The 22691-nt window shown below is 43.4% G+C and overlaps 1 protein-coding gene across 1 annotated transcript in view; it reads left to right on the top strand.

Annotated features, from left to right (window-relative positions):
- The window catches only part of plcl2 (phospholipase C like 2), a 34625-nt gene that overhangs the window by 5200 nt on the left and 6734 nt on the right, over positions 1-22691 (top strand). Inside the window, 3 exon segments of the mRNA XM_083679497.1 lie at positions 11618-14101; positions 16050-16253; positions 21494-21569. Coding sequence (XP_083535623.1) covers positions 11618-14101; positions 16050-16253; positions 21494-21569 — 2764 coding nt within the window.

Consider the following 22691-nt stretch of genomic DNA (forward strand, 5'->3'; position numbering starts at 1 on the left):
AATGGGTCCTAACAAAATAAGAACAAATCGTGGATATGAACAAAAACAAGAGGAAATTTGTTTGTGTATCGCTTCCTGCATCATGGCCCAATGTCTCCCTATTGTTCGATGACAAACAATTCTCCTCTGTATTCTTTTTTCCAAAACCACAGCCCAGAGCATGGCTCTGATTAGTTATGATAAGATTATGTATAGTAGGCCTAGTTTCTTATTTGTTTGGCCAGACATTGGTTGCAGAAATCTGTCAAGGTTTGGTTAGCTCCAGGTGCAATAGGGGAGGGTTGAACTTGGTCCTCCTGCAAGCCAAGCCCAAGCATACCGTACCATAAGACCAAGCATACCGTACCATAAGACCAAGCATACCGTACCATAAGACCAAGTGAATAATAGTGGTCTGAGTTGGTCCTGTCTAACCCTGGCCTCGTTTAGCCCGGTTAGGACCAGGGGGGGTAGAGGAGCTAAAAGCCTGAGGTTTTAAGCACCGTTATATCCCGGGACTGACTGTGGAAAAAGCAATTTGCCTTGGCACGCACAGCATTAGCCCCGCTGTGAAAATGGGGCTATTGTTACTGGTGGTGATCGTACGTCTCCTGCGAAACAAGCCCAAGTGTACCATTGGACCAAGAGGACATCCTTGAGGTCGGAAGGTGACATTTTGGATTACAAGTCTAGGAATTATCTAGGCCAAACGGGTCTAGTTGAATAAACCTTTAAAGGATACACAAAGCTATTAGGGTAACATGGTGCAAACCTCTTATTCTTGTTCTGCTTATGTTACAACATGGGAACGTTAACTGACATGTTAGGCATACATAATTATCAGGCATGTACAGTAGGCCCCTACAGAGTGCATCACACGGTTCATGGTAATGTCATTAATATTTCACCATGCTTCACCATAAATAGCTATAAACACATTATAGAATGTCAGCACTGTGGCACTGTTTTGTCTCGCTTACAAAGATCTAACAAGTTAGCCTACCCATTTTCATGCCAGGCTGATTTATCCTTGGGCAGTTTTGTTATGGTCCATGTCAAAGTAACAATAACACATTTACAAATGAACCCTCCGTCGCCAGCTTTGCTTGCATAACCTTACAACATAGATTATGCTGCCATGTTGGTCATTAAGGCTGTTGTTTTATCAATATCACACACATTGCTATTTCTGTGCACCGTCTCTTTACTACCAGATTTCCAAACCACATTATATACGGTCTGTACACACATTTGTTTTACCCAACCACATGTTTCTTTACCTCGGACAGATCCATCGTGTCTCTTCCAGAGCAGGATGTTAAGACGCTAGAGGAGGATGATGAGGAGGAGGTTTTCAAAATGCGGGCGAAGTGGTACCGATTTGCCTCAGAACTCGACCCACCGAGGATTACCATTTTACTTAGAATAACACATGCTTGAGTGTCACTGAACTGCCCAGCAGGCCCAGCCCTGGTCGAGATCCAACCGCGTTAGCCAGCGCTTTGTTATCGACTCTGTTGTTGATTAAAGATCTTCTGTCACCGTACCCATGCTGGGAACTGTCTCAAATAGCTCATTGTGCCCGGTGGTTTGTTCCAGACGACTCACTACACTCAATACCACGCCATGCCTGCGGCATTATTTATTCACCCGTCCGCTCAGGTGTCACTCATTAACGGGGCTTGGGACAGGCTGGAGAGGCTCCAGCTGGTTGATTCAGGGGGATCACGCCTGACTTGGCATTACTCACATTTGCCTTGCCTAGGCGCAGACGAGCAGGAGGTAAGGGGCTAGGCATTAGCTTTATGACGCATGCATACTTGAGCATTGTTGTAGCACTTGAGTTGCTAACATAGTATCACATGGACACCTTTTAATGCACTGGACACTGGACACCTATTTGTTATGTATAGGTCAAGGTTTCACCGTTACTGATAAATGATCACCTTTGTCTATCTGAGATTATAACTCTTAGATGATGAATGCTTAGAAAATACAGTTGCACTGTTACAATCCAATGGCATTGCAGAGCTACAAAGATGTCATACTGGATCCGACAGGATTTCTCTCTTCTCGCGTCCTAATTGGTTTACTTTGACTGCGACTGCTCCGCTGCTCCTCCCCTCGTCTATGACCTTGGGGCTCTCCCAGCAAGTGCTGGCGATAAAAAAATTGGCAAAGCTATAATCGCAATAATGTTAATGCAGGCTTTGGGAATCTTTTGAAACCGGTAGCGAAAAAGAAAAGAAAGCAAGCAGTAATTTCATTTTAAGTGCAGCAGCAATGTGGTGTTATGAAGCCTGTCAGCGGGATATGCTTGTCGTATCTACAATGCTTCATCAGATGCCAAGCCATACTCTACTGATGCTGTGTACCCGCACTCTTAATTGGTGACTAAATTGGGACGAGACAGCTATGTTGTATCGCAGCCCCAATGATTTATGGTTTTAGATTTGGGGAAAAATCTGTGTTCTTCACTACTTAAAGTAGTCTGACTCGGAATTACCACAGACTGTGTGCCCAACTTCCAGTGGAGAAGTAAGAAGCAGCGCTTCTGTTTACTTTTGGTTTCACTGCTTCCAGGTGTGTGTTTGTGCGTCTGTTTGTTTGTTTGTGTGTGTGTGCCTCTGTCTGCGCGTGTGTATGCTATAGACCTACCACAACAACATAAGCCTATGCTTTAAACACCCATTTCCTCATTAGTTCCTCAAAAAGGCCCATCTCTCACAATTGGGAAATGGTGCACTGGCTGTGAAATGAGAACTGCAGTAGGTAATGGCTCAAAATGTCAATGTGCCGGCTTTCGTGGCAGACATTTCCTCATGGTTCCATTAAATATTTAATCCAGAGCCTTAAAGATTTTAGAGTGAACCTGTTGTAAGGTTCAGAAGGTCAGGCCAAGAGCTATCCAGCTCTTCAAGCATACAATGGTGGTACATTACTGTATGTGAGGGGCATGTAGAGGAGCTCATAGCCTCAGACGAAGCCTCTGCTGCACTGGTTAGATACAATAACTTGAGACACATTTCACTTCTCATGCTCCATCTGACTGTGAAAAGCTGCAGATAGTGCTTAGGATTCAGGCTCACTGTAGCTCAGATGTATTTAATTCAGCTCACTACTTTCGCTTTGGGCCCCTGTAATAACCAAAATGGATATCATCTCTGTAACTCAAGATATGAAATTAGAAAAGACCGGTGGACGTCTGGGCCTAGTACAGTACTGAATCTGAGGTGGGTGTGTGGACGGGGAGTTACGTAACTCCCTCACTCACTCCCTCACTCACCATTGATTGCTCTTGTCTGTCCACATAACAGCATGAAAAGGTCATTCTTTGGTGTCTGAAGTGGGGGAAACACAATATGCCAGAGTTAGAACCTTGCCTATCTTGGACTTAAAACATCCACAGTGGTGATTTTGATATCTCAGGATATTTTCTCTCTCAGCCTAGCCTATATTGCTTCTTTAAATCACGTGTCTTTACGCAATGCTAACCTGCTTCAGGTCAGACAATTAAATGAATCAATGGCTCCTGTACAGCTACTGTAGCATCTGCCTGCGTCTGTCAAGCTGCTTAACTCCCACACACACTAGGGCTTTAGCCAATGAAAACACTTGTCTTTATGCAATGCTAACCTGCCTCAGGTCAGACAATTAAATGAATCAATGGCTCTTCTAGCTAGCTACTGTAGCAGCTGACGCAGTGTCTGTCAAGTTGCTTAGCTCCCACACACACACATTGCCATTGATTGCTGATTATACAGCTGTCCACGTAGTTGCATGGAAAGGTCTTTGTGTTTCCATCGTCACTCAAGTCACAGCCTGTCCTGGCAACTAGAACCTCAACGGGGATTGACTGACTAATGTTGAATCAATCTATCTGGATTTGGGTTCAGACTGCTTCAGGGGTGTATTGACGTCCTAAAACTGCAGTGGTACTTCTTTGACCGCTTGTCTCTGTGATGTAAAGCGTGGTCGGTCGATTGGTGATCCACCTTTTCCCTTTTGACAGTATTTTGTCTAAGTGTTTCTCATAAGCTCGGTACACTCAATGGCGTAAAGTAGTGTTTGTTTGCTCATGAAATTGTACTGTAACTCCATGCATCGTATCCATTGCACAGATGCAAATGATTCTCAAGGCATTGGGAATGGGATGTGGTAATTACTTACAACACTGCATATGAGAATTTATGCAAGGTTAGCCAGAGTCAATATCGTATTTGCTGTCACCTAATTGAAATCGAGTGTGCATAGTGTGTGGTAGAAAAGAGCAAGGCATGCTCAGATAATTATCACAGCAGGTGTGCCTTGTCATATTCATTTCCCCCGCAATTACGTTTCCTTAAAAAATACAAAAAGTATGCAGTATGCATAATAAACATTTAAATAAACATTTGCAAAGCTCTTAAATGGCTCCTTAAAAAGAGGCCCTTCTATCTAGGCCATTGGTGTCCAATTTCTTATCAGTGAGGGCAGCTGAATGTGTTTTAATTGAAGCCCTGATTTTTTTTAAAGAACCACCTGTTCTAGAGCTAAAGCAGACACTGAAATATTAATATCTGCAGGATCATGGCGTTCCAGGAACAAGATTTTGACACTTCTTATATCAGTTCACACACATAATTTAGGAAATCCACTCCAAGGCTCCCTGGATAGTCATCCTTCTCACAGTTGGTTTGACTCAAAGGACCGATGCACAGAGGGAACAGCTGTATGTTTGTCAGGTTGAGGCTCCTCAGGGGTGTAACAGCCACTTCCAGCTGAGGATGTAAATGTCCCGCAACCTAAGCAGTTCTCCACATGGTCCAGCTTGAACGTTCTAGCACCGATATGTAGTTTTCCTTTCTTTTTCTCTTAATAATGTAGCTTGATACTACAAGTAGCCAATAGCTTTCTCTTATTTGCATAACAATAAGCCTGACTTTAGTCTACTTGCTGGAACAATGTTCGTGCCCATTCTAGAGGAAAGCAAGGCTCTCTGTGGTGAAGGTCTAGTCTGTCATTTGGTGTTCACCGAACAACATGTTGTTGTAACATTCATTGAAACAGTTTTATTTACTTTTTTCATGTTTTATTATCTGAATTTACAGCAGCTTATGAAATCAGTAGCCATTGTATTTGAATCCCTGAAGTTAAGAGCCGAAAGTCTGCTTTTTTTTCTGTCTAACATTTGAATGATTTTACGTTTGAAAAGTCAAACATAAAGCTGAAGGTACAATAGCATTTAGATGTAGTATTGAAGTAGGCCTATAGAGTACATCAGAGTATATAGCAGCTTGGGTACTGTACAGTATGTCTCACTACTGCCAGCTTTATAACATGCTCTGGAACTGGACAATAAAAGCCCCCTTGTGAATTTCTCAGATGTACAGACTGTCCTAAACTGCTCATTGAGTTTAAAAAAAACCTTTTCAATCCATGAGGGTATTCAGAACCCTATACACACACACACACACACACACACACACACACACACACACACACACACACACACACACTAGGTTCTAATGTAGTGATACACAAATACTCTCCAAATCTCCCCAGGTCAGAAAGCCCCGGTGGGTTTAGCGCTGTTATTACATTATCGACCATCATACGCCTGGGTGATTTCCCTTTTCCCAGAAAGACACAGTCTATATCCATGTACTAAGCTAAAAGAATGGAATTGTATGTGTATATATTTGCAGCATGACATCCTCTCGCTTTTTATTTTCTGATTTTGCTTTCAAACGGACACTTGCATATGAGTAAACATGTCTACGTTTCTAAAGGAAATCAGAAAATAAATATCTTGAGGTAAAACTGTATTGTCCGTTTCTCACACACTGCTAATGTCGGCGTCGTTGCGACTCCTGACCCCGCTTTGCATTTTAAAACGCAGCAGACTGTCAGGTGGAGACCCCTCAGTGTGGAGACCCCTCAGTGTGGAGACCCCTCGGTGTGGTTGCTTTGCCCAGCCTACCTGCTGTGGAGAAGTGCTGATAATTAGCCGTGTGTCCCTCATAGTTACCTTGACTGCCTGCAGCATCTCCTCCGTAAGAGTTGCCGAAAGCTATTATGCTGTTCATACTTATAAAGGGGTAGGCTATAAGTATATCTCCTTAATGAATCATTGGAGTTTGCATAGTGGAATAGCCTATGTTATCTATTTGTTCAGTTGTAGAGGATTGTGTTTCTTTCGAGGATCAGGTTTGGTCGTCTTTCAGGACCATTTGACACTTAATTAAATCATATGCATGTGCAAAGAAAAAGCCCTCCGAACCTCATCTCCATTCCCAATAGAGCTGAAAATACAGCATGGACATTACATAAGAAAGCAAAAATAGTATTTTCAGGAAATAATAAAACCACAGTTTGGACTCAGAGGGGGTTTTTGCAGTATTGTTTTCTTGCCTGTGTAGCCGAGGCCAGCCTTCACAGAGCGCAAAAGGAAATCCTGAGGAGAATGCCTGGCCTGGAAGCCATGGTCATACAACAGGAACCAGGAAAGCCACTAGCAGGCAGCCACACCTAAAGGTCAACAAGAGTGACAGCACTCCCCCAGACAAAGTCCACATTCTTGTCCAGATCAGAAGGATTATCTTCAGTCATGCATTTTGGCTTTTTCCCTAAGAGTCTTATGACATTCTACATTTTACATTTTAGATATTTAGCAGACGCCTATATTCAAAAGCGACTTACAAAAAGTAAGTGAGTCATCTATACATCAGTCGTCATAAGAAAAAACTAATCTATGCTATGCTACTTTTTATTTTTTATTTTAATTTTTTAATTTATTTATTTTTATTTACAGTCGAGAAACTGTACAGGGGGTAGTGGGGATGAAGAGGTCTTTAGGAGGGACAGTCAAGATGTAGCCTGAAGAGATGGGTCTTCAGTCTATGGCGGAAGATAGACCAGTAGAGACTGTCTGGGCCGATGGACTTATTATGTTTACATTTCTCTGAGATTAGATTCCTTCCTCAGAGCTAGGAGATGTGTGAGATGCTCTGGTTTAGCTTTGCAAGGGATGAAAAATGAAGTGTTGGGGGCCCTTTGGTGGATTAGCAAGCCGTTAAGCACAGCCTGACTTCTCATTGATCACACCATAGTGCAAGCCAGGGAGGAGTGTTAGATCAACACGGCCAGAGTCCTGTCACCAGATGTGAGATTTATGCGTCACTGGAGGGCCCTTGCAGTGTAGAGAATCATGTCATTACACCCCCAACCCTTCAGAATGGCAGAATTGTCAATCTTTGTATTTAAAGTTATTCTGTTCTTTTCTCAACGGACAAGCTTGATTACTTTCAGTCTCATCACGTATAACAACCATTCTTAAGCCATCGTGTTTGAGTATAATGTGAATTGCCAAGAGCCATTTTTACTTTTCAGTCTCGTACCAAATGTGCATTTAAAAAAAAAAAATAATAATTTAAAACATTTTTTTAGTCATTCCCTGAATTGTTTATTTAATTTTAAACATGCCCCAGAAATGCCAAAATAATGAAAGGCATGAGTGGCGTTTGAGGAATTTGACACACTGTTTCTTCTTGCTGCGGCATGTTCTCTTTGCTAATAGGCCTTTGTAGTGTGCCTATGAAGCTAGGTTTTTCTAATGTAGCGTGCCTCATATACGCCTACATTCGTGAGGTCGTTACGGAACAAATGGAGACGCAACCAAGTCCTTTTCCTGTTTATGCACAGTCAAGTTTAATTCATGATGTGTTTGAGGTCATTTTCAGTTGATCTCTCTCTATGACTAGCTGTTTGCTCAAATGGATATGATGAGCTGTTATGCAATGTTTAGTCCCCAAGATATGCCGATGGGCTTACTGTCTCTTAGTGTTGGACAAGAGAGACTATTATGTGGAATAATAACCGTGTCTGCCTCTGAGATTATCGCCCAATACTTTATTTTTAACAGGAAATCTTTCTGATTGCACCTTTAACCCTCTCAGGGTTTGCCTGTGGACTGTAGAATGAAAGAAGGCCAGGGTAGCTTGGCAGTCGTAGCCTAAACTTGTTTCCAGACAATTCTGCCCAATATGCTCGGAAGGTCTGGTGGACTAACGCGTCAAACCTGGCCTTCCTTTTCCCAATACAAATATCGGGAAAGATCTCCTGACACACAGAGCCAATGGCTATCACTCGTATTAATCATCTCCCACAGCACTTTCAGTGTTCCTGATTCAGAGCCACACCTCAGTCGTGTGATCCACAAAAATAATGTAATTATGACAAATACTTTATTCAGTAAATTCACTTCCACCAAGGCCACGTTTGAGTTGTTGTTATTTCAGGCTTAAGGGTAGTTGTGGCTTAGTGCGACCCTGCCTTTGTCTCGAACCTCAAGTCTGAGAACAAGGGGCAGGAAGTGGCTGACTGACAGACAAAGCATCAGGAAGCTGTAGCTAGGCTATTCTTTCACAAGAGGACTAACACTGCATGATATGGCCATTCTCAGCCTAGAATACCTTTTTTTAGACATGGTGTAGGCTGCTGTAGTATAAAAAAAAAAAAAAGAAAAAAAAAAAAGATGATGAATAGTCTGTTGCTTGTAGGCTGTTTAGTCTACAACATACCCTGCTCATTTAACTGATCATAAATCTTGTAGCCTAACAGAATCGGTCTTACTAGTGCACTCCAAACCTCATAAACTGAAACACTAAGCAAACTGACACGTGATGTCAGCTACGTTCACGTTTGACTGAGAACCAGAACACTTTATTTCCATTCAACAAGGTTGATAGAAATCAGAAATTGATGTTTAATGATACCCGTTTAAAATCAATCATCAAACTTCCTACGATATTCAGTTATAGTCAATTTTGAGTCCAGAAATCAATTTGATGGTCTGTATAACTGTTCAATTCAATCTCTGTGACAGAACAGGCTCCCAACGCTAGACATTTCACAAAAAGGGAAGTCAGATTTATCTTGACCTGAAGAGAATGCATCTCAAATGGACTTTGCCCTGGGGTAAACCACATCGCACTCATGATGGCCATTACTCTCAGTAAGTGTGCATATGCCTGACCAAGGTCACATGGCACGCTTTGGGGCAGTGTACATAGCAGGCCATCTGATTAGCGCTGTACATTTATTGGTTGCAGTGTGATGGAGGCTAAAGGCTCCCCCACAATTAAAACGTCAAATGCACGCTATTGTTTTCAATGAAAACAATAGCAACCATAACCCTAAAAACAACCCTAACCATAATTTACATAGGAGGTGGCTGAATGTTGACTGAAGTTCCAGCTTAATTGAAAAGCAGTGTTGGAAACGAGAGATGATTGATTGTCAACGAATTATTCGTTGACAATCAATGGAAATTAAAACTCGAACATATCATTTAGGGCTGAGGAACCATCTAGAGATTCTCAGTCATTTCATGAAGATACTGTATGTTAAACTATGAAGGCTAAAACAGTACTGTTACCACAGTGCACATGGTCACACAGTAGTCAACAGAAAACTATGATGACTGTCCCATGACGCTGATGCCCAATTAACATTGAATTTAGCTTGAGTCTGGATGTCCATTGAAAGTTTGAAGGGAAAGGTATCCACCCACAGTAGTGATAGTGACGTGAGAACCTGCTGGAACACGACGAGGGCAGGAGATGCTTGGGAAATGTCACGCATGCAGCCACTAGAGATGACTAGATTTGTGTGGGCTATAATCCTCCTGAGGGGAGATTCAACGTGGTTCGCCCATAATGCACAGTGACAGGCACCTTAAGTCAAGCAAATACAACTGCTCAAGTAGTTCCCTCAAGGTAAATGTCCCCAGTTCTCAGAAAAGATGATGAGGGAGCGGAGTCAGGAAGGACAAATATATTATTTATTATTCACTTCGTGAATTGACAGAATTGAAAAGGAATCCTAATCTACACAGTGTGTATTTGATTCCTACGCAAATCAGAGACCCTATAAAAACAAAGATTACATAAACATTTGGAAAGTATTCAGACCCCTTCACTTTTTCCACATTCTGTTATGTTACAGCCTTATTCTAAAATGGATTCAATTCATTTTTTTCCCCTCATCAATCTACACACAATACCCCATAATGACCCCGATCGAACATCTCTGGAGAGACCTGAAAATAGCTGTGCACCGACGCTCCCCATCCAACCTGACAGCGCTTGACAGGATCTGCAGAGAACAATGGGAGAAACTCACTCATCAATCTACACACAATACCCCATAATGACAAAGCGCAAAAACAGGTTTTTAGAAATGTTTGCTAATTTATTAAAAAATAAAAAACGTAAATCACATTTACATAAGTATCTCTTGGACCCTTTACTCAGTACTTTGTTGAAGCACCTTTGGCAGCGATTACAGCCTCAGGTCTCAGATCAGCCTCAGGTCTTCTTGGGTATGAGGCTTGGCACACCTGTATTTGGGGAGTTTCTCCCATTCTTCTCTGCAGATCCTCTCAAGCGCTGTCAGGTTGGATGGGGAGCGTCGGTGCACAGCTATTTTCAGGTCTCTCCAGAGATGTTCGATCGGGGTCATTATGGGGTATTGTGTGTAGATTGATGAGGGGAAAAAAATGAATTTAATCCATTTTAGTATAAGGCTGTAACATAACAAAATGTGGAAAAAGTGAAGGGGTCTGAATACTTACCGAATGCACTGTATTCTCTTTGCATTAAGATGGACTCAGTTCAACTTATTGAGTGATTTGTTGATGAGATTTTTGCATTTTAGCTCATTTTAAGAGTGTCATAGCAAAGAAGGTCTGAATTTACTGACATTTCTAAAAACATGTTCTTGCTTTGTCATTCTGGGGTATTGTGTGTGGATTGATGGCAAATTCTGTTAATTTAATCCATTTTAAACTGAGTCTATAACACAACAAAATGTAGAAAAAGTGAAGGGGGTCTGAATACTTTCTGAAGGCACTGTAAGCAAAGTGCTGCCTAGCCCCTCATGATAACCCACATACTGGTCGCTTCCTCCCATCGATCTGAGTGTGACATTTTCCCTGGGCCGTGCTTCCCCAGAGTCATGTGTTTAACTGCACACACTTCACAGAAATTGTGGAATTATTTTCTTAATTGAACCAAGTTTAGTTTGAGCATTTTATCCCTCTGGGCTCTGAGAGGTCGGGATAACACTGATGTGCCTCTGGACCACTGTCGCGCCTGGATATCTTATGCTTTTGAGGCTTTTTCTCTGAGCATAAGAAGACTATGGCTACAGCTGATTATTTACTATTTTGTGGCCAGCACCATTTTTTTGCCATTGCCCTGGCAATAAACAAACTTTGAAGAGGAGGGTGAGAGGGAGCTCGGTTGCATCAGTCAGCGTGAGGGCTACCGTCTGGTCAGCTACTGCAGTGTACATTGCATCAACAAGACCGCAGGATGTGGAGAATTTGTCCACCTGTCTTGAGGCTCATATTTAAGATTGTTTTGTCCCAGAAACGATACGCCTTTGTGGACACACTTCACATGAAGTTGCTACAACATTGCAATAACATGATGCATAGTACATTTAGTAATTGCAAATTAATGGAACGACACTTATAATAAAGTCAACTAAACTGGTCAACTCTACCCTCTCTATATAGGTATAAAGTGTTACCGCGTACATTAACACATGTATGTGGTTCAAACATTGATTTAGCCTTTCCTCTCTTCCACAGGATGCCTCCAGGCAGCGCAAAGAGAGGAAAAAGACCGTCTCATTCAGCAGCATGCCGACTGAGAAGAAGATCAGCAGTGCAAGCGACTGCATCAACGCCATGGTGGACGGCTCCGAGTTGAGGAAGATCCGCTCCAACTCCCGCGTGTACCACCGCTACTTCCTCCTGGATGCAGACATGCAGTCTCTCAGATGGGAACCGTCCAAGAAGGAGTCAGAGAAAGCCAAAATTGACGTCAAGTCCATCAAGGAAGTGCGCACCGGGAAGAATACGGACACTTTTAGGACCAATGGAATTTATGATCAGATATCGGAGGACTGTGCTTTTTCAATAATCTATGGGGAGAACTACGAGTCCCTGGACTTGGTGGCAAACTCTGCTGATGTCGCCAACATATGGGTGACCGGGCTCAGGTACCTGATATCCTATGGGAAACATACTCTAAATATGATCGAGAGCAGCCATAACAACATGCGCTCCTCCTGGCTGGGTGAACTCTTTGACGAGGCTGATGTCGACAACGGCAGGCGTATCAGTCTGTGTGCTGCCGTGCAGCTGATCAAAAACCTAAACCCTGGACTTAAAAATGTTAAGATAGAACTCAAGTTCAAGGAGTTTCACAAAGCTAAAGACAAGATGGGATGTGACGTCACTAAGGAGGAGTTTATTGAGGTTTTTCATGACCTTTGCACCAGACCAGAAATATACTTCCTTCTTGTCCAGTTCTCTAGCAACAAGGAATTTCTAGATACCAAGGACTTGATGATGTTTCTTGAAGCAGAGCAGGGTATGGCACAAGTAAGTGAAGACACCAGTCTTGAGGTCATTCAGAGCCATGAACCTTCCAAAGAGGGCCAGCTCAAGGGTTGGCTCTCCCTTGACGGGTTTAACAATTACCTCATGTCGCCAGAGTGCCACATATTTGATCCTGAACAAAAAACAGTGTGCCAGGACATGAATCAGCCATTGTCCCACTATTACATTAACGCCTCCCACAACACCTACCTGATCGAGGATCAGTTCAGAGGCCCCTCAGACATCACAGGCTACATCCGCGCCCTCAAGATGGGCTGTCGTAGCGTAGAACTGGACGTTTGGGATGGACCCGATAACGAGCCAGTCATTTACACTGGCCACACAATGACCTCGCAGATTGTCTTCCGCAGTGTCATTGACATCATCAACAAATACGCCTTTGTGGCATCGGACCTTCCCCTGATCCTCTGCCTGGAGAACCACTGCTCCCTGAAGCAGCAGAAGGTCATGTTTCAGCACCTGAAAAAGATCCTCGGGGATAAGATTCACATGAGTCCTCCCAAACCTGAGGATGGCTACCTCCCCTCGCCCTCGGACCTGAAGGGTAAGATCCTGCTGAAGGGGAAGAAGCTGGGCACAACCTGCACAAGCTCGGAGGGCGAGGTGACAGACGAGGACGAGGGTGCTGAGATGTCACAAAGGATTAGCATTGAATCCAGGGAACAACAGAGCATCGCACCTAAAAAGTTTCAACTATCCAAAGACCTCTCGGACCTGGTGACCTTATGTAAGTCTATTGAGTTCAAAGACTTCCAAACGGCTTTCCAAAGCCAGAGGCACTGGGAACTTTGTTCTTTCAATGAGGTTTTTGCCAGCCGCTGTGCCAGCGATTTTCCAGGCGACTTTGTCAACTACAACAAGAAATTCTTGGCACGAGTCTACCCTAGCCCAATGCGGATCGACTCCAGTAACATGAACCCTCAGGACTTCTGGAAATGCGGTTGCCAGATTGTGGCAATGAACTACCAGACCCCCGGCCTGATGATGGATCTGAACATCGGCTGGTTCCGTCAGAATGGGAACTGCGGCTATGTGCTTCGTCCAGCCATCATGAGGGAGCAAGTGTCGTATTTCAGTGCCAACACTAAAGACTCAGTGCCTGGTGTGTCTCCGCAGCTGTTGCACATCAAGATCATCAGTGGACAAAACTTCCCCAAACCCAAAGGTTCAGGCTCCAAAGGAGACGTTGTTGACCCTTACGTATATGTGGAGATCCATGGCATCCCTGCTGATTGCGCTGAGCAAAGGACTAAAACAGTCAACCAGAATGGGGAAAACCCGCTGTTTGATGAAAGCTTTGAGTTTCAGATAAACCTCCCTGAGTTGGCCATGGTGCGCTTCGTGGTGCTTGACGATGACTACATCGGAGACGAGTTCATTGGCCAGTATACAATCCCCTTTGAGTGTCTCCAGCCGGGATTCCGTCACATTCCGTTACAGTCGCTAACCGGAGAGGTTCTACCCCATGCCTGGCTCTTTGTCCATGTGGCCATCACCAACCGAAGGGGTGGGGGCAAGCCGCACAAGCGGGGGCTGTCTGTTCGCAAGGCCAAGAGGAGTCGGGAGTATGCTACCATGAGGGTGCTGGTGATCAAGGCTGTTGATGATGTCTTCAAGACAGCCACACTGCCACTGAGAGAGGCAACTGACCTGAGAGAAAACATGCAGGTAAGGAGTCACTTCTAACATACATTTTGTAATAGATCCAATGAGTTTTGGGAAGATGCTGCGTGTGAAACACATTTATTTATCCATCTGCCTGCATGGGAATGTTTTACAAAAAAAGAAAGGCAGAATAGGAGATGACTGACCCCCCCAAGCCAAGCCCACAATATAGCCAGATGTACTACAAAGACTCTGTAGCATCTTTAAAAAAGCCCCTTTTGGCAAGAGAAAACAAAGCCAACAGGCTTGAATTAATTAGATTTGATCTAATCCCTGTGTGTTACTTAACAGTCAAGACAGATTCAGGAAGACTTCAAAGCTCAGAGGCAGTCTGGTGAGATCCCCATTTGAGCAGTGAGCCTGGGGATGATTTTCTGACATCTAGGTGTAGCAGCTTATGAGCATCCCTTTTAATATTTAAAATGGAAAGTGTCTTATGTAATACTGCACAGTGTGCTTATGGGCATCTGTCAGTAATAATTCCTGAAGTAGAATAGAGTTTTCTGTCAAAAGCATGGAGATTACCGCATATTATGATGAATTACAGAGGTTAATGTGGACAGTGGTTCACCTTCTCTTCATTTTTAAGACGAAAACAAAAATGTCAGTCCTTTTATTGAAACAGACGAATCTCTTTGTCCCCATGTTTTGAAGGATTCGTTTTTTAAATATATACTTTATTTCTATTGTTGTTTTTTATTGTATTCACTTTGAGGTTTTAATGGAGATTATGGTTTATTATTTGGTTTTAAATGTTATTTCAAATAATTTAACTGTTGCCATCACCAGCTGGGACTGAACTTTGTTTGCAACCAGGATGCATTTAAAGAGATAGGTAGGCTATTGATGTGAAAAGATTTGGTCTTTGATCTATGTAAATGATATTCACTGTTTTGCTTTTGTGCACAATCCTTTGTGCTCAGTAGGTCCTGACTAGGCCCTCGTACTTGGCCTACTTCAAAATTCACGTGATATTCTATGATCTTCACGTTTTTTTCTACAGAAACGGAACTAAGAAATGTGTCAGGATGAAACTGCACGCATAATTGTTCCTGCACTCTGGTTGGCACCTCTGTGATGTTTCATAACACATTGTGTGTTGAGTTTTATTTTAGTAGCTTTGTTTACATTGAGGTCATTGTATGATAACAAGCCACTGGCCGTGAGACTGTAACACATCTTGGGCGTTCTCACTATCACCGTTTGTCCTCACGGTTGTTTACGCAGTGTTTTAAATTTGGCCTCTCACAGGAAGGTTAGGGTGTGTGTGTGTGTGTGTGTGTGTGTGTGTGTGTGTGTGTGTGCGTGTGCGTGTGTGTGGAGGGGAGCTAGTAGAGTGTTTTTGAGTGACAAAGGAAACCCCACGTGTTCTTCCAGGTAAGAAGTGTTGGTAACCACTTCCTGTCTCAGGCTCTTGTTAACAGATTTAATTTTTAGATCTTATTTTAGATGTTAAATATTTTCTGCTGCTTGAATGGACCGCATTAAGTTCGGTAATTCAACAACGCTGAAACGGCTGGGTGCCCCTTCTCATTGTTTTTCGTCAATTATCAACCGTTTATTTAAGCCGACTATGAGACATCTTTCTACCCCAAGCAAGACAAAACAACAGGATAGCTCTACTTATTGTTTCTCATTTGTTATTAACCTTCTAGCAGAATTAAGTAGGCCTAATTTCACAAATGAGGATCAGATTTGCCACCCCAATAAGCTTTTTCATAAAGCTCATTGATGTGAGTTTTATTGGAAAAAAAAAGAAAACCAAAAAAAACATATTTAACATGAATGGACAAAATAAGTTTTATGTCCTTTTATATCCTTTTTATTAATGTGCGGCGCTTGAGGCTCAAACTGTTTCGCACCTCCGACTCATTATTACCCGTATGCGTACTTATACACGACACCCGTTGTTCTTAATGTAGACGGCAGGTCATTTTACCTTTCCCTGCAGAATTCCATTGTGCCCTTCAAGGAGCTGTGTGGCCTTTCGGCGGTGGCCAACCTGAAGCAGTGCATCCTGGCCCTCTCCTCCAGGCTGACGGGGTCTGACAGTAACCCTCTCCTGGTGTTCAACCTCAAGGACCAGTACCCCAGTATGGAGCCCCAGGGCCTTCTACCAGAGGTCCTGAAGAAGGTGGTGACTGCCTATGAAACGGTGAGTACGCAAGACTCCCATGACCTAAAGCTAATGGTCTTTGCTTCATAATCTTTTATTTTTAAGTAGATTGAGAACATTCTTCTTCTGTTTTTTTTTTTTTAAAGGACATTGAAACAATATCTTACTGGACATTCTCTCTGGATAATAACCTTTCTCTGTGAAAACACTTCCAAAGTGTTCACTGTAAAAGGAAAACCAAAACAACCCCAAAGCAAACAGTTGTGATTCAAATCAAATCAATAGGTGGATTTTGCATGCGCTTAATAGGAACATAATGGCAACGAGGATTAGGTAATAGGGCAGGGGCTGAGTTAAGTAATAGAATCATTGTTGACTGAAGTTATGTAACGTGTCATTGAGGCTGTTCCAATACAGAGCTATTAGTCATAAAGGTCCAGCATATAGTTTTGCGTGTTGCTGCCCTCATTGACCACATTGAACATTTGAGAAGATGCATATGCTACGTGTTCTAATCGGCCAGTGTCCTACCAGACACCAGATTTTAGAAAATGCTTTGTTTGGACCAATACAGCACTCCTCACTGAGCGTTCTTCATTATGTGATCTCATTCCAAGATTCAAGATTCAAGATTCTTTATTTGTCACGTGCATACAAGTATACAGTGAAATGTGACAGTGACAGTGCCACAGAGTAGTGCAACAATAAGTTTTAAAATAGAATAAAATAAAATAGAAGTACTACAAAATATAAACAGTATGAACAGTATAAACAGTATAAGCAGTATAAACAGCGGTGAAGCAATGTACGCAATGGAATGGCAATATACAATGGCAATGACAGGTTGACAGTACTTGATGACTACCGATTTATCATGGCCATCAACCACTATATTAAAGCATTGTAAGCTTTTTAAAATACCAAATCTGGTATTCTCATGATTCTTAAGTCCTGACACTAAACACAACCAGTACATTATTATTTGCATGGTATTGAACTACTTCAACGATTACACTGTTACACTAACGGACGTCTCTGGACCTCACTCTGAGTACTTTTGTTAGCAATTAAGGGCCTGGGGCCGTCTAGTGTTAATGCGTTAACTTTAATAAATTCACAAAACAGCCGAATGTAAAAATGATGCCTTCCGTCCTGCATCTTGTGTATTTAATTTCCTATGGGCCCTGTTTGCCATGATGCTTCCCAATATGCATTGAATACACATTTAAAAATATTCATACTTTTGGCATTTCTAGTTGACACCAGCTGTTTTCAATGTCAGACTTATTTGCAGTGTGCACAGTGAGGAACAAAACCTGGATACGTATCGGTGAGGCTATTATTCACGTAGACAAACAGGTCATAGGGCACAGACTGCACCGGTACACCATTAGCATAGCATGGAAAGTCATTTACGTAATGCATTCATAATGTCTTCTTCTCCAGACTCTTAATTCGACACTCCCACCCATTCCAATGGACTAATGTGCAAACCTGTGAATGGAGTTTGCAGATATTTCATGCGTAATTTCACTCACCAGTGCCAGTGCACAGAGAGCTGTGGAGAGGTCACTTGCTACAGTTTGGGAAGGGAGGTACAATTAAGAGTTTGCAGACTCCACTGGGTCCTCAAGCGTTTTTCATGAAAATATGAAGTCACTGTACTGCACAGTATCAATAGGGTTACACGTGTGGACGTGGTGCTGTTGGGACTGCTCCGACTAGATGACTGAGATTTACGTGGGGGCCCTTTTTCGTGCAAACTCAAATACCCTTGATAGGACAATGTGACAAAGAGATTGGTTTGGGATTGGGATTGAATTGAAGAGGAAGGAAAATGATGGGGGTGTTTAGGGATTGAAGTTGGACAGATAAGACGACGCCGAAGTAGCTGGAACTGCAGGCTCACAGTCGGACACAAAGGGCACCAAGGGGTGAAGCCAGAAAATCGATGGAAACAAATCAAGAGGCACTGGTGAAGGGCGAGTGGGGCCTAGTTTTTCAATAATGCATGAACATAGCAGTTCGAAATACAAGCATTGTGTGAGATTCCACCCATGGGGAGTCACCCAGCGTTTTATTTTTCTAATGGGCAAAAATATGGATTCCGGGTCTCAAAATCCTCATTTTTGGATCATTTGTCCACAGAAAAGGCTGAAAAGCACACACACAATGCAAGCTTGCAATCTTACGAAATTGGGTCCAATTTCAGTATATCTCAACAATGGATGAATGGAAAAAAACAAGTGTATGTGGAGAAACATTATGAATAGAAGAACATTGAAATTGGGAATCACTGAATCCCAGTGGATGTGCCTTTGTTAGTAACTGGTCCTTTCTGCAGTAAATCACAGCCTGACCAAGTTGCTTTTTTTGTGTGTGGCGTATGGATTTTAATTGAATATGCTATTATATAGGGGCTATATGGTTTGATATTCCACTGTAGTTTTTTTGTAGATATTAATATTGAAAATGTAGTAGCAGTAGCATTGCAGTGTTTTTCTTTTTTGTTTTGTTTTTGATAAATATTAAAACAATTTAACCCTGTAAAACACTGGTAATAGTAGCACTAAATTAGGGCCCTACAAAACAAGTTTTAGTTTGTCCATATTTTTTTTTTTTTTTTTTACATTTTGTTTCTTTAAGACCTGACGCACAATGCACAGGCGGCATCGTCAAACGAACGCCCGCTAGAGTCTGAGTGCACAGCAGCTTAAATCAGGTGGCCTTTTCAATGAACACAAGAAAACAAGGTAGTGTTCTGCCATGTGCTTTGCAGTTAATGTTGAATTACGTTTTGAAAATGTGTTTTTCTCTAGATAGGTAAAAACTAGCCTCTGCTTTGCTGATGTTCGCTGGCAACACACATTAAACCAGCTCTGCCGTTGGTGCACAAGGCACACAATCACACCCAGTGGACATTTCTCTAAGATTATTGGGGTTTTGCAGGGTAGAATAGCATTACAAAAGGTGTACTCTTCATAAAATAAAATTGCCGTGGAGAAAATGAAGTTGTTTTTTTATCGTTTCAATGCAATTTTCCTTATTGCCCAATTCCATTGTTAGGATTCCGAGTCTGGATTCTGTGATTCCGCCAGCGTTTACTGCATCACGGAAATAATAGGGCCCTACTAAATACACCAATTACTAGCTAGTATTTGGTGAGCGAAGCCAGCTCTGAGTCCAGCTCCTACCTCTGGATTTGCTATAAATACAATCCCTTGACGCTGTGTCTGCCACCAAGGCAGTCATTTCTTCACCCATTAGTAAAGTAATCACAGTGTGCTTGACAGCCCCGAGCCCTGTTACTGCAGCTGTGGACTGTCACAAACAGCCCTCCCCCTCTCCTTCCACACACACACACACACACACACACACACACACACACACACACACACACACACCTTATTCCCCTACAGCCCCCACTCTGATGTTAGTCACAATGTGTTACACATCAAATACGGTGGACCTCGTCAAACTGTGTTGGGTGCCCACTTCCGAAATATTTACAATCGTTGCTTCCGAATGTGTCAGTGCTTTCAAATTCAGCTGTCTTTTGTGGTTTAGCTATGTTGTGATAAGCTAAGCTAAGCTGCTTCAAAGGGCTATTTTTCATACAATATGCTATAAATGCTATAGAATTATTCTTTTTTTAACGTTTGGAGCATTTTATATTTCATAGCCGGATCAAACTAGGTGAAGAAATAAAATAAAATAAAGCTCTCTGTCAAGTAGGACGCCCGGCAGGCCATCACGGACGGGCCGTCACAGTCACAGCGCTGCTGATCCCCTTAGCTCCTGTCACATTGCTTTCAACGCTACTAAGTAGGCCCCGTCTCCCTGTCCACGCAGCCGGCTGGGAAAAACTGGCACGACGCAGGGATCGATCTCGAGGGCACGGTGTTGGTCACTGCCCGTCTGTGAGTGTCCTGGCACACAGAGATCGGCTAAAACAGATGCTCCTGTTTTTTGTTTTTTTTCTCTCTCTCTCTCTCTCTCTTTCTCTCTCTCTCCCTCCCTCTCTCTCTCTCTCTCTCCCTCTTTCTCTCTCTCTCCATCTCTCCCTCCCTCTCTCTCTCTCTCTCTCTTTCTCTCTCTCTCCCTCTCTCTCTCTCTCTCTCTCTCCCTCTTTCTCTCTTTCTCTCTCTCTCTCCATCTCTCCCTCCCTCTCTCTCTCTCTCTCTCTCTCCCTCTCTCTCTCTCGTCTTCTGCTCGACCTCTTCTGCCTTGGCAGAGGAACAGGACAGCCTGCCTTTATGACGTGACCTTGCGATGCACTTAAATCACTGAGGGAATGTACGAGTCAATTACGCTAACGAACTGAACAGAAAATGCCCCCCCCCCCGTACCCACGGCACTAATTGAAACCAAAGGCTGAGCAACTGTGTCATCTCGACCCTGAATTGCATTAAAAAGACCCTTACTACATTTTAGAGATGATGCTGCCTTTTTCTCTCAGACAAACAATTAATTGCACCGCTAAGACAATAACGAGGGAGAGCTCCAGATGGCCTTAAGCTGCATATCTGCCCCCTGGGTGGCGTGGTGGGTATTGACCAGCATCCATGATAGTAAACAAACGCATCATTAACTCCCTGAAATAACCTCTCGTGCCTGTCCTTGCGGGATGAACCTAGGGTGTATTTTTGGGATGTTTTTTTCTGTCATTAAAAGTGTGAATGGATTCCCAAGGCCTCTGTATCTGTGATACGGGCCACCGAGAGAATCTCAACAGTCTGGAGGTCGGGAGAGTTTGTGCACTCAATTAAGGCTGAGAATAACACAGGAGGCTAAATATAACCCCCCCGCCCAGCTATAATTCCGTAGATAAGGCTGCAGTACTCTTAAAAGGGCCTCTCTCATATTTACAACAGATTCCTGTAATAAACACGCCACTGTGATTATGTCCCTCTACTTTCAAACGTCACATGTTCTTTTCATTCACATGGGTCTAATTCGATAACGGTAGCATGCAGTTACTGTAATACCCGGCGTTGACTTTCAATAACATGGTCTGAAACCACTTTAGTCCTCCTGCGTATGCCTGCCATTTTGAACTTCCTCAGCACTCTCCTGCTGCGTGGCCCACTGAAGTCTCTGTAATAATGTGTTATAATGGCCTAGTCCTCTCTCCCCGCCTCCCACTGCACACTCGGCTACCGAACGCAGATGGCTCCCTGCTGCAGGACGCCAGGGCTGATGTACAGGGGGTAGGAGGCACAGCCAGTGTGGCTGAGGTGGACTAATGGCAGCTTGTTCCTCTGACTTAACCCTTACAGATGATCCAGACCAGCAAGACTCTGCTGGAGAACTCTGAAGGGGTCTACGAGAGAATACTGCAAACCCAGAAAGCAGGTAAGATAAGGAACGTGAAAAAGTGTGTGTGTGTGGGGGGGGGGGGGGCAGGGAAACCCCTTAAACTATAACCCCTTAAACTATAACCCCTTAGGCTTTATTTCTTGGCAAAGATTCACCGCTCTTTAGATCTCACACTCCTCCTCCTTTTTCCATGCAACCACCTCCCCGTCCTCTCTGAAATACGCCGCGGAGAGCAGGCCGGCACCAAGATGAGCTGATTAGACTGGGTTTTGTTACGTAACAGACATTACCATTTGATTTGACTCATTTATGTTACCCGGCTGCTGTCCTGCTTTGAAAAGCTGTGGTTCAGGCTGTGCGTTTGATTCACACCGGCATCAAACCCAACACTCCTCTAATTAAAAGGGTTGCAATGGTGTGTGTGTGTGTGTGTGTGTGTGTGTGTGTGTGTGTGAGCTTGGGGGGGGGGGTTAAACATCTAGGGGTGAAACAACATCAAAGCTGCCAGACGGCCATCCCTTTATCTCTGGCCTCCACCAGAAACCAAACAGCAACAAGACGCACACACCAAGCCCAATATAGTAACACATTAAATTCAATCATTTGCTGGAAGGAATAAAGAAGAGAGAGAGTGTTGATCCAGCTCTTTCAGTTGACCGAAATATTATTGATCTCGTTGTTAGGAGAATTCCGTTTGTACTTTTAATTCGCAGCGTGCGCTTGAAGGTCTTCCTAGCTCCCCCAGCATGCTCTTCCTTTTTCTTTTTTTTCATGTGCTCTTTATCGGAGGAGTGGGAGTGGGAGTGTGTGTGTGTGGGGGGGGGGGGGTGGCGGGGCGAGGGAACGTCTTCATCGCATCTCGACCCCTTTTAGCCTGAGGTAACCGGAGCTGATGTTTGCGAGATGTGTGTTTAGCGCCTGCTTATTCCATTCCTCTGGCAGGAGTCTCTGTGAGAACGGCCTTCTGGCCCCTCGTAATGTGTTGACTTAACTTGGTCAGCTCCAGTGTTAATCCATTACTCTGTGGTGGAGGGGGAGCGCAGCGCCTCGAGAGGCTGATTGGCAGCTCATCAAATGGAGCACGCTGCCAAAGATCCACCCCCCCCCCACCACCACCACCACCACCACTCACCATAGAGCAATGGTTTAGAGGGAAAA

The sequence above is a fragment of the Argentina silus genome (genome assembly GCF_951799395.1).
Source record: "Argentina silus genome assembly, chromosome: 10".
NCBI classification, from domain to species: domain Eukaryota; kingdom Metazoa; phylum Chordata; class Actinopteri; order Argentiniformes; family Argentinidae; genus Argentina; species Argentina silus.